Source organism: Chanodichthys erythropterus, chromosome 6, assembly GCF_024489055.1.
Source record: "Chanodichthys erythropterus isolate Z2021 chromosome 6, ASM2448905v1, whole genome shotgun sequence".
Taxonomy (NCBI): Eukaryota; Metazoa; Chordata; class Actinopteri; order Cypriniformes; family Xenocyprididae; genus Chanodichthys; species Chanodichthys erythropterus.
In genome coordinates, this window is record NC_090226.1 from 11753568 (window position 1) to 11772258 (window position 18691).

Genomic DNA, 18691 nt, shown 5'->3' on the forward strand with positions numbered 1-18691 from the left:
ATATAGGCCTAAGGTTTAATTTACTATTTTATTTAAACTGTTTAATGCGATTCAGTGTGTTGCTGATTGTTTAAATCAATGGTGAGTGTTTTTTAATCCAGCTGATGAGTAATAGATATTATTAGTGTTAAAAAAAGAGTGATTTACTCATGATGGAAAGCTTCGTGGTTCAAGCAAGACTTTGAAAATGCAGATCAACAGCCCCACCTGGTGGTTGGTAAATCCAGCAACTTCACATTAAAAAAATTGCCAACGAATGGGTTTTGGGCATCAGTGGATGCACGCCAAGTGCTTATCTGTCTATTCTATTCTATTCTATTCTATTCTATTCTATTCTATTCTATTCTATTCTATTCTATTCTTATGTGGTAGTAACTGTCGAACACAACTAATTATCTTATAATATGGTATATTACATTTATGTTTCTGGTAAATATTTAGTATATTATATTAAAACATAACATGTTAGTAATGAGTTCCAGAATATTTAAATACATTTAGTATGAAATTGGATCGTGTCAGTATTGCTTTGTTGTTTAATTTTGTGCTTAATTTTCTCATACGCTGCGATGCACCGGAAGTTGCAGTAGCCACTGAGGCTAAAGGGCTAAATGCAGAGGCAATCATGCGTTGAGTTCGATAAATAAACAAATAATATTTTACATTTTATGTAAATATTAAAAAAATATATGTATGTAAAACAAAATCAATGTATGTCTTAACATTAAAAAAAAAGTATTTAAAAAAAAAATCTATCAGAAACTCCCTCATAAACCGGAGTGCGCGAGCTGAGAAGGAGGTCTCCTCCGTCAGTCATCTACGCGTTCATCCGGGTCCTGGAGTTTCAGCACAGTCGCTGACCGCGGGTGTTCATCGCTATTAGCCAACTAGCCTTCAGCTTCCATTGAGGACACACTGAAGGTATGACAGAGCGTTTGTATGTAAAAACAGTCCTCTCTTGTTACCAAGGAAACCGTGTCGGTTTTATCGCGGGTATTTGTATTTCTTCTTACCTCCGATAAACTTTACAAGAAGTTTCCATTGCTTCCTACATTATTTAAGAGCGATGTGTAAACTAGCTTGCTTGCTAGTCTGTGAGGGACACTTACCCTAGCATGCTTTTTGAATAGAGCTGATGTATTTCACATGCGGTGCTCTGAAGAATTTTATAATGTCGTGTATGTCAGAAATGCCGTGGAGTTTCTACTTGTTCCAGGGGTCGTTAATTTGGTGGGTAGATATATTAGCAGGCTAGCCACTGTAGACCGCCATTTTTTATGAATCAAGCGAGGGAAATTTGAGCAACATACAAAGAGTTTGAGAGGACAAACTATGAGACTAAAGAGTCCACCATTATAATAGAAAATAATTGAAGTCTTCGAATTGTCTCTGTGTAAAATAACGTTAACGTGTTGGCAGCGCAGAAGAGTCTCTTAATTCTAACACGTTACATGCCAAATGTGGATGAGGAATCTCACTGTCCAGCAATCTACGTATTTTATTTAAAGTTAAAGATATCTGGACTTGTTCAGTACTAAATCAGGTTGTGTCTGTTACGTACAGACTTGGTGCAAGACGTGAGGTGTGATTTCTAAAGCAATTTGACAGGCAGCTTGTGCAACAGTGACATTTCGGCTACAAATTCAAGTTTCATAGAGTGTATGTATTTGTATGTAAAATATATATCAAATTCTGTTTTCTTGAATAATTCATTATTACTTTTGCCAAGTGGAGATAAAGGGTTTGTTCACACAAAAATTAACATTGTCATCAATTACTCGCTCTTATGTCTTTCCAAACCCGTAAGACTTTTGTTCATCTTCAAAACACAAATTATTTTAATGAAATCTGAGAGATTTCTGTCCCTCCATTGACAGATCGTGCAACTACCACTTTGAAGCTGCAAAAAGTTCATAGAGATTGTAAAACTGATCCATTAAAGGTACAATATGTAAAATCTTTGCAGTAAAATATCCAAAAACCACTAGGCTAGTGTTATTTTGTCCAGCTGATTACAAACAATATCTCTAATGTTTTCAACTACTTGTAAATCATGAGAAAATTCCCATTCTAAACAGTAACACGGGGCAGTGCAGTCGCCTGTCAATGACGTCAGTTACCTTTGTTACCGCCTTTGCTGACGTAGAAACCAACAGTGCTGTGGACAAATGCGGAAGTAGAGTCTAGTGTCCAGCAAACCACTAGCTTGCTTCAAGCAGTTCCTTATTTACTTCTTGCACGTTTTATGGTGGATTGTGTTAATTATTTATGGAACATAATTACTGTTTACCATCTGCCGCTGGTTCTGTCGACAAGGACAGCTCCCGTAAACTCATGACCGGAAAAGCGGAAGTAACGCCGGCGACTGTCATAATAAAAGTCCCGCTCGTTCAGCTCCCGCAACACTCGGTCCTGCTCTGCTTCATACTACAGTAACATAAATTATCGCATCCACGAACATGAGTTCTTCCAGACTCCAATCCCTATTCTTTTGCACCGTCCGTTGAGATGGAGACCACGTCCCAAGTTTCCGCTCTAAAACCTGGCGTCATCAAACTACGCCTTTGTTTTGAGTAGGCTTCTAGTGACCTCTAGCGGGAAAAAATATCACAAATTGTACCTTTAAATCAAGCGAATTAATCCAAATTATTGGAAGAGAAATGATTGCTTTATATGCTGATTTAATTTAGGCTTTTAATCACATATAAACATTCATCACTGCACACATCAGATATGGTAAACAGAAGCTCAGTCATGCTTGCTTGACGCTAAAGAACCAGTGAGGTTCATTCTCATGTCACATAGTACATTTGAGCCTCTGCAAGAACCAATGAGATTTGTTCTCTCATGTCAAGAAAAACAAGCTCAACTGTACTATGTTCGCTGATCAATGGTTATATGTGAATAAAAGTCTAAACTAATGTGTTCATTATATAAAGCGACTTAAAATTTGGACTAAACCGTTCAATTCATATTGATTTATTTTACATTTGTTGTTGTGATCCTTGATTTGTATTTTTCTGTCTTGACTTGTATTTTTGTATGTTTGTTATTGTTGCTGCTTTCTTGGCCAGGTCACTCTTTTAAAAGTCTCAATGAGTTTTTGAACCTGGTTAAAGGTGCAATATGTAAGAATTTTGCAGTAAAATATCCAAAAACCATTTGGCCAGTGTTATATATTTTGTTCACTTGAGTACTTACAATATCCCAAATGTTAACAATGTTATTTGTAAATCGTGAGAAAATTGCAATTGCCTGTCAATTGCGTCATACCCGCGTTTCCCTTGGTTTCCATTTTATTTTGTAGAAACCATGGAAACACCAAAGACGCTTTAATATTTACATGTTTTAATAGACAAGGGAACAACTGTTTTGATATATTTGTAGACAGAAAATTAATTATTATTATATAGCTCAACATGTTTAGTCTTATTGTTTAAATCTAATTTTAATTTTTGCGAGTACCATGCTTTACCATGCCTCAGAGAAAAACACTATTTTGTGAAGTAGCTAACATAGCATAATCAGATGCAGCTTTATTTTTAGTAACAGTAATATAGCATTTTCTCCATCAGACAATACGTTTTAAAATTAATTGCATGCCATTTATCAACACAAGCATCCAGCATTTAATATGATATTCTAAAATCGATGTAGCTTACTGCAGTGTGTCTCAAACAAGTGTCTCACAGCGGCCGCCGAGCGAACGCTCAGAGTAACGTTATAACATCATTGTCAACACTCTCAGATGTATCTAATATGATAAACAGAGCTACATTACCTCATACGCTTGACCGGAAAAGCGGAAGCAGCGCTGGCGACCGTGTGCAATCGCTCCAACGGCCTCGTTCAGCTCCCACAACACTCGGTCCTGCTCTGCTTAATACTACAGTAACGTTAATAATCGCATCCATGAACATGATTTCTTCCCGAGTCCTATCCCAATTGTTTTCCACCAGCTGTGATGTGAAGACCACATGTCCCAAGTTTCCACGCTCTTGGGCCTTTGTTTTGAATAGGCCTCTAGTGACCTCTAGCGAATATTACATATTGCACCTTTTTAAATAAAGAATGAATGACAAAATGAAAGCTGAGATTAAGGCAAGTAAATGATGACAGATTTAAAATTTCTGGACCACTTCAAGAACTAGTACCACATTCACTGGTGAGCTCAGAACTGTGTCCTTTAAAAAATGAATATGCAGCATTATTGAAAACCATGCAGAACTGCCAGAATGTAAGTTAGGCTTATGTTGCCAAATGCCAAGTGGGCAAATTTAATGGTTTCCCAGCCACATCCTCTGAATGCCACTGTCTTTTTACTTCAACACTGTTTTGGGGGGAAGAAAAATCCTGTTTCCTGTCTGAATAATCTTCATCCATTTTTCTCTCATTGCAGTACAAACTGCTTAATGTCAAGTTGTCATTATATCAGTGTTTCATGCATTCAGGAGTTGTACTGCACTGCAGCTGAATCTGCAGCACCATGGTATAATATACACAATATTATAAAAAGAAAGTTAGAATATTGGTATCGAGCTGTCCTCTTTGACTGTATGCGAAAATGATCATAGAATGCAATATTTTGTCCAGTTTGTGAACAAATCACTCAATTGGGTAACAAATCAGAACGAAAAGATCTGCAGTCATTGCCAAAATGACATCCTTAAGGAAATGGTTCATTATTTTTGTGACTGTAATATTTTATTATTATTATTATTATTACAGTTACTGTTCACATGTGGTATGTGCTTGTTTATCATAGTTAGCACATTTTATAAACTCAATGCATTGCTTTATGAAAAATAGTTCTGAAACACGAAATTGTATTTAGAATGAGCTACCAACAAGATGGCTGAAAACAAGACAAGGCTTTGAGTGCTTTGGTTCCCTCTTGCTTGCCTGCTGTTACTGACGACATCTATCCCAGAGCCAAACTGGGCCCAAGTCTGAATGTGGCGGCATTTAATCTTGACTGAGATGTTCGTACGTAGCCAAGTCACACACAATGTCAACATGGCTTCCCGGTGCCGAGAGGGTGCCAGTAACTTGGCCAGCCCCTCCATTTTGCTGCATTACCCGTGGTGTCTGATGCAGTTCGAGGGAGCATTTTGTAGTCCTACAGATGCCCGATCGGGGTCTTTTTTTCATAATGCGTTTATTCACAGTAACTTATAATGTTGTGCAATGAAAGCAGCGACTATTTTGAGTTTTGAACAGTCGGTTTATTTTGTCAGCAGATTGATGAGCCTTAATTCACTAACCTTTTTCCCGTCCACAGAATGAAAATGGAAATATGGTAGATGCCGAGACGAGAATCCTAACATGGCGGGCAAAAAAGGACTTGGGGAAAACATCAGATTAGTTGTGTCACTATCCAGTTGCATTACTTCATTTCCAGGTGGAAAGAAGGCGATATGTGCACCGTGGGATGAGGTAGTAGGTTGTATAGTTTTAGGGTCACACCCACACTGGGAGATAACTATACAGCCTACTGTCTTTCTCAAAGTGAAAACGGAGCTACCTACGGAGTTTCATCCTACATTTCCTGATGATTAATGTCAATGATAGCATTGTCACGGTATGTGTTGGTTGGCTAGCTGAAATATAAACATTTTGTTTTATTGTTAAAATGATAATTTGTGTGTAGTGGTATTCATTGTGTTGCGTTAATTAGATGGAAATGCTTGTGCAGTGTGAGGTAGTAGATTGTATAGTTGTAGGGTAGTGATTTTATCCTGTGTAGAAGATAACTATACAATCTATTGCCTTCCCTGAGGGGCAGAAATACACCAAAATAACATCTAATTATGTTAGAAAATGTGACGTAGTGTTTTGTTTCTTTAATAAAAGCATTTTTCTTGTTTCTAATGTAATGTTTTACCAATGCAATAAAAGTATTTGCAAATTGATCAGTGTTTGTCATTGATTAAAACTGATATTTATGTAATGCCTATTTTTAACAGACAAAGAAAAATATTTCCAAGTTAAGAGTGGAAGACAATCGTGGATTAATAGAAACTGTTTGATATATTATAAGAGGTTATTATTGTCGCCGCAGCATTATGCATTCATCCTGGAGATGGCGCTCTTGTATTATCTATATATATATCTTTGAAAACATGGCTGAATCTAACAGGATGATAGATGCTGTATGTCCCGAATGATCTGCCCCGGCTTCAGAGTTAGAGGGTCTTTAATTTGTAATCCAGCATATGCTGGATTTCTATTGCTTCTGTTGCCTGTTATTATGCCACTATAATTTATATTCATATGGTATACATTTACCAAAGTCTGCATGAAGGATCTGTAATCGCATTTTGGGATGGATGGTTGCTTAGCAACTAGCAATATTTTAATCGTCGTTTGAGCTCGAGATCATCTTTTCACGAGGAAACTTTGGAAAACGTACCAGTAGCAGATAATTTGTCAAATAATGAACTGCTTAATAATGGGTCTGATATGTGTGTGCGTCATATTTGGACTTTTAAAAGTTTGTTGCTCAAACATCAACGCTCCATGGATTTAATAAATCTAGTAATTTACAAGGAATGTTAATTGTGTCGATGTTAAAATAAAATAGACAAAAATCATTTGCACAAATAATCAAGCACTTTGATTTGTATTTTTCTGGTTCATTCCACAAAATGCGTGCCTTTTTTTTCATTTGTCAGACAAACTCTTGATGTATTTATAAATTACACGACTTTCTCAAGCGAAACTTGTTTATATATTGGGATACTGCATTGCGTAACAGGGTCGACAGTTCATTTAGGTACTCACTAGCCTACTAACCTCGTGCTATTGAAAGAGAATTTAATGATGAACATCTACAAATTTCCAGTTTTCAATATCAAATCAGTTGTTTTTGTTTCCTATCAAATCATGTTAACAGGGTTGACTTTCAGATCGTGTCTGGCAACCCTGCTGAAAAAAACCTGCGTAGCCTATGTTGGTTAAGGTATGTTTTGAAGCCGGTATGCTGGTTCATGCTGGTCCATGTTGGTCCTGGACCAGTTTAGGACCAGCTCAAACCAGCATACCAGCTTCAAAACATACCTTACCAGCATATGCTGGTTTTTACAACAGGGAAACCAAACACAATAAGACAATTTGATAAAGAGACACTTCTAATTTATTGATTTGTTCTTTATTTTAAAGAGATTATGATCGTAATAACTGGATTTGTTGATGTGGAAAGGCAAGCCTTACACACATTTTCAGAATTAGGGACCCTTTTCTTGGAACACTTAATATACATTGTATCTATTGTTATTAATTGAATCGGAATGAATTAACCTTTCATTAAAGATCACAAGATTAAACTAGTTTAAAAGTTTGTTTCATTATTTAATATTTGTTGTACTGTTCTTGGTCACGCGGAGGACTCTTTGAATTTTTTTTTTTTTTTTTTTTTTTTTGATTTTTTTTTTTTTTTTTGGAAAGTGGATAGATGAACATCTCTCACCTCACAATTAAGGCTTGAGGTGGGTGAGGGGGAAATCTAAAGTCGAACAAGTTTTCTTTTCTCATGGGAGGAGCAAACGGGTGCAGGAAAATAGATAAAAGCTCTGTTTAAGAAGCTGGAGTTACTGCGATATGATCTTCGCCAAGAAGCGCATAGAGAATATTCATTTCTTACTCAGATTGGTTATTATGGTATTATAGCGCGATATATATAAATCCAGGTGACACATCTGTCGTTGATTACTGGGTTGTCGTATCTCAAATCAGATTTTTACCTCAATACGTACTCTAGCCTACTTCAATGCATACTACTTGTGTAGTTTGGTTGAACGCGCGTGTTTGCGGTGTGTTTTGAAGTCATTAGTCGCGTTATCAACCTGCTACTCTGCTTCAGGAGCGCACAGACGTGTAAAAGGAATATCGGAAAGTTTAATTTCCTTCAGTACACATCCTGATAGATTTAACAGATAAAGGATCTGCTGGAAAGGGTGCTGTGAATGTAAGAGCGGGTAGTCTGTTCTAGTAAATCGAGACGCGTAAAAGTGATTCAGAAGTCGTACATATGCAGAATAACATTCAACTCAACGCGTCCCGAAGGATATCAGCTCAGGTGTTCACGTCAAGTTCTCTCGGAGTTTTGCATCCCTCCAAGGACTTGCTTTGCTTGTGATAAAACCTCTTGTCCACCGGTTAGGAGACTACTATCACTTCACAGTCTATTAACAAAGTACAGGCTGAACATGAGCAGGAAAACACGCCGCTGGATTTTTCACATTTTCCTCTGTTTGGGGATTATATATTTGAAGATTGGGTAAGTAGGGTGAAATGGAATTTGTTTACCTGTTTTAACCTGCCACATTTATGCAAATATAATCCATATAATATTGATGAGAATTTCATTATTGCGAGCACATTGTCTGTTTACTGCCATGACACTTGCATTTGATAAAGTTGTTTGAATATATATATAGTCAAAGAAACATGAACAGTGGAACTTTTTTTGTTATATGTATCTGCAATATCTCAGTGACTTTTATTGTCCGTATTTTTTAAATTCTTACAAAAATAGTTATATGATGAACATTTTTTAAATTCACTTATTTAAAAAAAAAAAAAAAATGTTTGTCAAGTCAGTGTGGCCTAACCAAACGTTAAGAAAAATGAACACAGAGGACCCCTTTAGAACACCCTTGTTTTATTAAGATCATTAAATTATATTTTTGTGAATGTTTTTGTTCATGTCCAATAGTGTAACTCTATGAAAACTTCATATATATATATATATATATATATATATATATATATATATATATATGACTATTTTTTGACAAATAGGCCTATTTTTTTTAAATAAAAGTTGTTTTCAAGGTGTTAAGAATGTAATTTTACTTGATGGATATACTGCTTGATTTTTGAGTAAAAAGATGACATTTTTAAGATGTTTTAGAACTAGATTTTAAAAAAGATTTCTACTTTTTATCATCTCGAACATATGTCATTGTCTCACATAGGCCTGTGTCCCATGAAATTATCTTTTCTTTTTCCTACAGAACAATATTTAATGATGCTATGATGGTTTAACTGTCTCCCAAAGTGCTTTAGTGCTCAGTTTTGTTACCATCCATGTACTGTATACTGTGAATTATCTTTTAGTCATGGCCGATGATTCCTAATATTTTTCTGTATAAATATAAACCCTTATTTCTAAACTTTACAGGGGCTTTTCCTCCGTGGTTGCGTTGGGAGCAAGTATTATCTGTAACAAAATTCCTGGTTTGGCCCCTCGTCAAAGGACTATCTGTCAAAGCCGGCCTGACGCTATCATTGTCATTGGAGAAGGAGCACAAATGGGAATCAATGAGTGTCAGTTTCAATTCAAAAATGGAAGGTGGAACTGCTCGGCCCTCGGGGAAAGAACTGTCTTTGGAAAAGAGTTGAAAGTGGGTATGTTACCAAATTATTACATTTATATTTTTACAGTATTCAAAAGTGATATTTTTAAACTAGCGGAATCCTATTGCAGGCAAAAACGAAAAGCACAAAGAATGTTATTTGACCAATTCACTTTATTTTAAGCCCTTTTAAGAGCATCAAAGCCCAAATAAAGCTGTTTTTAGGTTAAACGTGTGGATGAGGAAACCTTTTAGTTTTGCTGAAACATTGTCAGTCTTTGTGATATTTAATGGTGAAATCAGAGTTCACTCTTATACATCTGCTAGAACACTCTTAACTTTGTTTAATATTATTACAAATATATGTTTTCTTCATAAAAAGAGACAGATTTTGGATAGACTTGGAATGACACTATGTTGTGTCCTGTTTCTGTCACTTTGACATCTCATTTGAAATGATTTGTCATTGGATGTCAGGCTAACATTTAGTGTCTCACAATGTCAGGTAGGTTTCAGCTGCATTCATGGAGCAAGTGCCAACGCGGCTGGATTTATAGCCCTCTCAACAGTCCACCCTCTCAAAAGAATTCTTTTTCTAGTCGTCCTGTCTTATCTGTAGATTTGAATGATTTGGCAGTCAGGGTTTTCACTTTACCACGGGTATAAGTTACAGTGGTTGAATGGTAGGACCAAAAGAAAGTACAGTATTGTGAAGAAATGTAACAATATGTCACCTTAGAGAGACAAAGCAAAAGTAATTAAGCGAGTTTTTCACTTGGGGATAATGTTATCCATTTTCCTAAGGCAAACTTCGGCCTGTTAAGGGGTCCTTCAGTGCTATTGAGCCTACGACACTTTGATGAATGGTGGCGTGAAGGACTTTGCTTTAGTTTCAAAACCTCGTTTGCATTATTGCATGCTTTTTTCTGTGGAAGATGGCTGAAGGGAATTTCAATGCTCAAATATCGGAAATATTTCTAGATAATATTTAATATAATTTCTCCTCTTTCCTTTTGCTGCACGCTCTTAGGATCCAGTCAGTGTTGCGATGGTGTGGTTGAGGCCCAGGGGAAAAGCTTAGATCTGTAGAGACTTGTATCTATCGCTGAAGGTGAAGCTGTATTTTATCCCTTTGCATCAAAGACAAGCGCCTCCAGAAAAAAAAAAAAAGGGGTTTTCGTCTCTTTCCATCTCATTCTGGTGGAGCTGCACACACTGAGCCGTTTACACTTGAATGGCAGCCTGGATTTGTTGTGGGTGCTGATTATATTATTTAATGCTGTCTGCTTGGACAGCTGCTTTAGGTCTTGTGTTGTGTGCCCTCTCATCTAAGCACTTCAGAGCTGACGCTGACCTAGAGTGACAAACCGTGGTCTCCATTTCTGAAACGGCCCAACCGCTTTATTTACCCAGACTCTTTTTGTTTACGGTCAGTATAGGGAGGATTAAATATAATGGACAACCGTTCAAATATGATTGGTTTCAGTGGGTGTATGACCAGTCATGCTCATAGTAGCAGAAGCTAGAAGATGAAAAGAGTAGTTAATCGTTTGGGGAGGGGCTTGCGTACTCCCAAAAAAAAAAAAAAAAAAAAAAAAAAATTGAGTAATGTGCAATAACTTTCAGGGCCTGGTACCAAGGTCCACATTTGGCACACACGGCCATAGATTCCTCTTTTAGGTGCACATTTTGCCTTCTCCAGTACCGCTGGACCCGTTCACCTTTTTATCGTATATATGAATGAAGTTGCGATTGATATATAGCTTGCTGGAAATCAGCAGTCGGACAGATATGCGAAAGGCGTACCATCTTTGTGCTCGTGTTACTTTATGTTGCTTGAGCGCAACCCTCCTAAATCTTCTCTGACTTAACCACCCTCTGGTATGCTCAAAAATAGTTTTCCTCCAACAGCATTAATGCCTCAAGTCCAGACAAGTACATTGTATGAGGTTTATAAATTAACCTCTTGCATTTACAGTTTTGGCAAGAGACGTCTCGCACAGAATCATGCGATGCCCCTGATTCAGATTTCTCTCAAAAATAAATGACACTCATGTCATAACACTCATGTTTTATGGGTGTCTTATCAGCTGTGTTTGTGTTCAGAATATCTTGATTTGAGTAAACATAGCTCGAGTGATATACAAAGACAAGGAGCATTCTACTCTAGTATTGATGAGAATTTTAAGATTTCGCGTCAATACAGTCTTCTTTTTCCTTTCCTCAGGATACATCCCTTCTCCCCTGGCGACAAGCCCAAACAACTCATAAAAATCTCCACATAATTGATGCCCCAAACTGGCCTTTGTTAAATTGCATGGGCAGAGTTCCAAGATGTTTATCATCAGCAGGTCAACACATACCAATGTTAGTGAGTTTCAGGAAACCACTGAAGTTTCTTGATCGCTTGAAGGTGAAAATTCCTGAATTGCTGAGCCGGTCTGTTAACAGTCTGACATATTTGTGTTTTGTTTTTGTTTTTTTGTTCACTTCTTGCCATGAAATGATCAAAAGATAGCAAAGATATTAATTGCAATAACTCATGACATCACTCTTTACGAGGCCTAAAGAGGTTAACTTTTTAAGTGTTTCTTTGGTTCCAGGTGTGTAAATGATTCTTAGGACTGTCAATACATCATGACTCATTAATCCAGAAAAGGATATGTACATTTCCGGGAATGTTAACATAAGTGAGCAACAGTGAATGCATCTTAATTTTTTTTCCATGTAGCTTTTTACTTTTATATTTGTGAACACTTTTATCTGAAGCGACTTTCAAATGTATTCCAGTGCATTGTTGGCAGCATTAAAACACTGCCAAAGAAAATATCAAAATAATAATAATAACGAGAAAGAAGAAAAAGGAATGGTGGAAGTGTCCATTTTTGAACAACTAGAATTTGGTTAAGAGTTCACTTAAAAGTTCTTGGCTTGCTGTCACCTTACCAAAAAAGTCCTTGAAATAACTCTTCGCAGGATTTTCAGACCTATCTTTGTCCATATAAATTTAACCTGGAAGTGCCCTGTTTAACAGTGGCAATCAATTATAGCAGTGCTCTGGCCAGGGAGGCACTGCATGCCTGAGGAGTTCATCTCCACAGGGTGGATCCCTCGTTCTGACGGAAGCTGGGACAGTGGCCAGGCTAGAGTCTAAACACATACCCTCTATCTCTACCATTCTATTGTCTCTGAAATAAACCCTTGTCATTTGTGCTTATTAAAGAGATGGACTGTTCCTTCCTTTGCTCATCTGTGTGCAAACAGTTATTTGTCTTTCTGTTTCCTCTCTATGACAACTGAAGGACAATTATTTGCGTGTTGAGTAATCACAGGTATGTGATCCGTGTTTGTTTTGCCCATGTTGGACTCTAGATCATTTTTTATAAGCCTACCACACTTTTCCCACACCATCTTCCCGAGGCCATTCTGTTAATCAATGTGAAGTGTGTATGATAAATGAACTTCACTTGACTCAACTAACACATTTCATTATTGCTTTGAGTGTCAAGATATGTCAGGTATGTAGGGGGGTTTAAAACTGCCTATAACTGGATCTTCTTGTCAGCAATTTTGACATAGAATGTTCTTTTGGTTCCAGGCAGTAAAGAGGCAGCCTTCACTTACGCCATCATCGCTGCCGGGGTCGCCCATGCCATCACGGCGGCCTGCACGCAAGGCACGCTGAGCGGCTGTGGCTGTGACAAGGAGAAGCAGGGCTTCTACAACCAAGAGGAAGGCTGGAAGTGGGGAGGATGCTCGGCTGATATTCGCTACGGTCTGAGCTTCTCAAAGGTGTTCGTCGACGCACGGGAGATCAAGCAGAACGCCAGGACACTCATGAACCTCCATAACAACGAAGTGGGACGCAAGGTATGTGTAAGACATGCATAAAAACATTGTTTGGTTTACATTCTTGTAAGTCCTACTAGGCTCTTTTACTTGAATTTGCTCTGATTAGGAGTGGGTTGTAGATTAGCAATAGCTAGGAATAGCAATGCAACTTTAGTTTTGGCACGCACATGACCTAATTCAACTCTAATTGTGCCTTTTTAAGTGATTCAGAAATCGTAAAGGAGATTTGATTCCCTAGAGAGGTTAAGGTGGTAAGACATTCAAGAAACTGTGGGATTTTATTTTACACTCACGGAAGTCAAAAAGATTTGGTGCGCAATTGAAAATATAACTTCAAAACGCATACCCAGAATGCCCAGGCAGTTTGACTGACCTTCATAAGCTTTTCATCATTCAGTGCCAATCTGGAGAGTGTGATGTTTCAGCACTCTGGACAGAGCTTCTTTTGGGGCTTTAAACCCCTAAGCCTGACCAGTAACCTGTTTTATCATAAAAATATGTTCTGGTATCTGTTGCCTCGCATGCACCAAGGCTCTCTTTATAGCAAGTATATTCAGTCCAGTGCTTGTCAATTCACAAATTCATTGTGAGCTCAGATGCAAATTTCTACTTTTCATTGAGCAGTTCTCAATGAAAGTAGGGTTGTGGCATCAACATGCCACACCCATTATTTGGATTGGTTAATGGATTGCAATGCAGTGCCTCAGTGAAAACGCAAGGGGTGTGGACTCTCCTAAAACACATGGATCTTTCCTTTGTAAACTTTTCCGGAGACTTGCTGTTTATCAGGAATCAGGAGCATGAGCACACTAAGCCTGATATGCATCCTAGATTGCAGACAATTGCCAAAAAGACTCCAGAAAGTCTGAGAGAGAGAAAAAAATAATTAAAAAGCAAGGTAAAGCCTCTCCCACCCACAGTAAAAGTGAAAAAGAGTGAAAGGAAGGGAAAGAAAAGGAGAGAAAAGACACATTAACCGACCACACCAAAGATTACGCCGCCTCGAACAGGCAATCCACTGATGCCAATCAGACCTCTTGGATATCTTTCATATCTAAACAGGCACTCTGCTTCACTGAGTTCTGCTTACGTTTGCTCATTCATTCATCTATTCTGAGCTAACTTATGCTGCTTCTTTTTTTTTCTGTGCAATTTTTTTGCTGCAGTGCAATGCATTAATATTTAGCGTTTGTTTACATGAAAAATAACTACAGGTCAGGAAAAGATCTCAGCCTATCTCGGTCACGCTGCTGCTCAAAATGTTGTGTTTTTACCTGTGGGGCTTGACGTGTGTACGTATAACAAGGGGAAGCACACAGGCACCTGAAACCTGATTCCTGAGCTTTATCTGTGTACACTACACACAGGCTGATTGTTGTAGGAACTCTGCGATCATCGTTCAGTCAGTGTTTATATCATATCCTGTGCAGATTCCGCTCTATTGCTTATACAAGACAAGAGACTCCTACAGACAACCTCTGATAGTTTGCCCCTTGCAACAATTTGTGGCGTGTGTTGTGTACACAAATGAAACAGCTTCCTACAAGTAGTCAGAGAGCCTGTGAACACAAGCTGTGTTTTGCAGGCCCTTTCTACAGAACAGAGAGGAATGAGGTAGTCTAGCACTGCAAGTTTAACAATCCTTGCATTCTTCAAATCGGAATGTTAAAAAAAAGAAAAGAAACAAAACCTTTGTCTCAACCTGTTCCCAGAAATGTGCTTTAAATACCCGACTGTATGCTATGGAGGGTGATTTTACTAATCCCTACTCTATTGTATATTGTCTCTACAGATTGTGGTTTGCTGGAATATGCCTTCTATGAGATGATGTGGATATATGCAAAATGTTTAAACACTGGTTTATGACCAAAACTACCACATACCTTTTCATAAATAAGATCTTTTCCTTCCTCATACATTCTCCACTTAGCATCAGTAATTCTATCTTTTGTAACGGATGATTGAACACTTCGAATTTGTCACCTAAAAGGAACCTAGGTGCCGAAATAATCCCAAAGGTATTGACTTGTTTATTTTTCCTCCCACCTTAGATCTTGGAAAAGAACATGCGTTTAGAGTGTAAATGTCATGGTGTATCTGGATCCTGCACCACCAAGACTTGCTGGACCACTCTCCCAAAGTTTCGGCAGCTGGGTTACATCCTCAAGGAGAAGTATAACCATGCCGTGCATGTGGAACCTGTCCGAGCCAGTCGGAACAAGAGACCTACCTTTCTGAAGGTTAAAAAGCCTTACTCGTACCGGAAGCCCATGGAGACGGATTTGGTGTACATTGAGAAGTCGCCCAACTATTGTGAGGCAGATCCTGTGACGGGTAGCATGGGAACCCAGGGCAGGATCTGCAACAAGACTGCGCAGCAAGCCAATGGCTGCGACCTCATGTGCTGCGGCCGAGGATATAACACCCACCAGTACTCGCGTGTGTGGCAGTGCAACTGCAAGTTTCTTTGGTGTTGCTACGTCAAGTGCAACACCTGTAGTGAACGGACAGAAGTGTACACGTGCAAGTGAAATATTTATTGCTGGGGTATTGATGCACACCTGTGGCTTGTGTGGTAGAGGGTCTGCAAGTGTCGCAACTGGACGACCACTGCTATGGATTCCAGGTGTTGAGAGGAAAGAGCCATTTGCACTGGAAAACGTGGGTTTGGTGGAGTCTAGACGGAGTAATTGCATGCAATGCATGCAGCGTTGCTCCAGAGCTCTGCTGAAGGCTTCGTGTTGGTACCAGTAGACACCTTTCTGTTCCAGTACTGAGCAACAGAGCGAAGTAGCCGGCAAAGGCTTGATCTGTGGACCGTGAGAAAGATGTGGGGTGTGATTGAGGGTGTTCTGCTCCGTAGATAGTACGGAAGGCATATCTGAGGAACGTTTTGGTCTGAGGGACTGACATTACAAATCTTACAACATTAAAAACTGTACATGGACACAACGATGATATTTAACTTTTAATTTAGAGAAAATGGCTAATGTTAATTTATTTAATAAGGAAACTACTGATTTTTTTTCATTGTGTTTACTAGCTTAGATTTAGCTCTTCTCCTGTTTTGATGTTGTGTGTTTTGCATAGAAAAAAAAACTGACCAACTTTTACACTGTATATCATGTGCTTTAGCTTAGGGATGAAACGACGATGCACGATACAAAAACAAGTGCGCTGCACTCTAGGTGTAATTACTAGTCTCTGAAAGCAGAGACTCTACTGTCTTTAATGTATCATTGTGAGTCTTTGTGCTTCCATTTTCCCCTCTCCTTCAGTGTTAACCCTTGCACATATATTCCTATGTACAAATACACACTGGATTTGTGCATCATGTTTGAAGGCTCATTCCTTCCAAAGTGAATAAACAAGTAGTGTCATACTTTTTTAACATTGCTCCACAGATCCAAATTGGAATAGCCCATTCAAAATAAGCGTATTTACATGGGAACTAAATTCTACCCACTTAGACTTAAACTTTATGACCTCAATTGACACAAAGCTTTATGCTAATGAGGCCACAAGCACCCCTCGCTTTTGGCTAATATTTGCTCTGTTGGCAGAGAAAGAGAATCAGTACTTAATTCACTTAGGAATGGAACGGCCTCAATACAGATGCCCCGCCTGCTACTGATGTGGAATGTTGAGATCAGATAACCAATTCTATTAATGTTATATATTATAGGTAATATAACACTTTTTGCTGCTAGTTTTGTTCTGTTCTGCAACGGTAGTTAATACTAGTAGTATTTTGTGTGTTGTGAGCAAATGTGGTTGTTCAGACAGATTGTCCCTGTGTTGACATATATTTTGTAAGAGATTATTTTTATATGAGTATTTTATTTATTTTTGTGTAAAGGAAAAACCCACTACCAATGTCCTTTTTAGATGGACAGAAATTAGAGAGATAAGCTAGAAACGGTGTGATTGTGTCATGGTACCAGCTTGAGCTTGATCAATTTATGTAAAGTACATCTCAATGAAGTATCACTCATAGTGGTGTTTTTGCATATCACAAGACGATCATACTGGTTTTCAAATATTCAAGTAGCATTTTCATGACAAAGGTCCTGGATGTGGGATCAGTAAGGGAAACTATAGTGAAATAATCCTGGGACAAAACTCTCTGGTACTGAGGAAAAATTCATGACTGAGGGTTTTTACCAAAGAACATCTGAATTTGAGCATGGCGCAAGAGTCTAAAAACAGGACGGCCTTGATGCAGTTATTTTACAAAATCAGTGATTTGAACAGATGTTTTGCCAAATTGATTGTACTTCATGATTGTGTCATCATAAATGATAAACAATGTTGTGCATTATGTTTTGAACAGTGTTAATAAATGTTTCCTTGGCTTGCACCAGTTTTTGTTTTCTTCAAAAGGCATATTTTTATGTATTTTATGGGATAAATTTAAATAGATTTTCTAAACCTGACAAACTAAATGGTCTGCTATTTTGAATCATCACATTGCCCGCATTTACATCTTATGAAAACAGAGTCATCACTCGCTTGACAGTCTCTCAAATTAGTAAAGTGGTAACAAGTGGCAAAACATCCATTGCTGTTAAGTTATGGTTGACTACTGGTTTTGACAGTTTTTACTACATGGATGACCGCAGGGCAGGGAGGAAGCTAACGAAAGTACTTGCATGTTAATGGTAGGGCTGGTGTAGGGCTTTAATTGATGAGTAGCAGTGAAGAGGGTGTCTCAGCAATGGGCAGATAGAGAAGGGAAGGGGGGGGGTCGAGGAAGAGGGGTGATGGATTACTCTGACATCTGCTTCATTCACTTCCCAGCGCCGTCACCACAACAACACCATTGTGGCCCCCAAAAATGCTGTCCAGTCTCCCTGAGAAGCAGGCCTGCCCATTAGCGAAATGTTAACTATGCAAAATCCAGCTAACTTTTGGATGCTATTTATTTTGTTCCCTCTAAAGGCAAAGGGGATGGCAAAAAGAGAGGCTTTACCATTGTGAAGGATGATGTCAAGAGGAATTTCAATCCAAAAGTTAGAAAAGATCTTAGTATCACCCCTTGAATAATCGCCACAAAATGCTCCTTTGAGAATCGGATGAAAACTCATCAATAGGCAGCAGCGTGAAAAGGCAGCTGGCCAAACAGCCTTGGTTAAAGTAACATCGACACCCAGTCACCATGAGCTGAATCACAATATTGTGTGGTTTTGAAAAACCTTTTGGATGTTACTCTCTTTGGCTCAGGCTCCTGATTCTTTTCCACATTCTGAATAGCATGACGTTGGAGAGCTTAACACTTGTAGACGGAGGAGACAAGAAGTGTTAGAAGAACAATTAAGGGGAGACAAATTCCACATCTAGTAGCCTCCGTTCATTACGCCTTCACTTTCCCTTCACAATGAAGCCATTTAGTTAACAGAAACTCTCTGTGAAAATGTTCGTCTCGGAGTTGCTTTTTCTTGTCATCATGCCAATGTGCCCCCCCCCCCCCATTATATTAT

At 38.4% G+C, this 18691-nt stretch overlaps 1 protein-coding gene across 2 annotated transcripts; it reads left to right on the plus strand.

The window, feature by feature from the left end:
* The first annotated feature begins 898 nt into the window (after positions 1 to 898).
* wnt7aa (wingless-type MMTV integration site family, member 7Aa) lies at positions 899 to 17564 on the plus strand. Of its 2 annotated transcripts, none has more exons than XM_067388045.1 (4): positions 899 to 921; positions 9185 to 9411; positions 12958 to 13229; positions 15263 to 17564. In XM_067388045.1, the coding sequence occupies exons 2-4, from the start codon at positions 9315 to 9317 to the stop codon at positions 15740 to 15742; spliced, it is 849 nt and encodes a 282-aa protein (XP_067244146.1). In that variant the 5' UTR covers positions 899 to 921; positions 9185 to 9314; the 3' UTR covers positions 15743 to 17564. The 2 variants fall into 2 exon arrangements, with proteins under 2 accessions (XP_067244146.1, XP_067244145.1); XM_067388044.1 differs by lacking the exon at positions 899 to 921 and adding an exon at positions 7032 to 8278.
* Positions 17565 to 18691: the final 1127 nt, after the last annotated feature.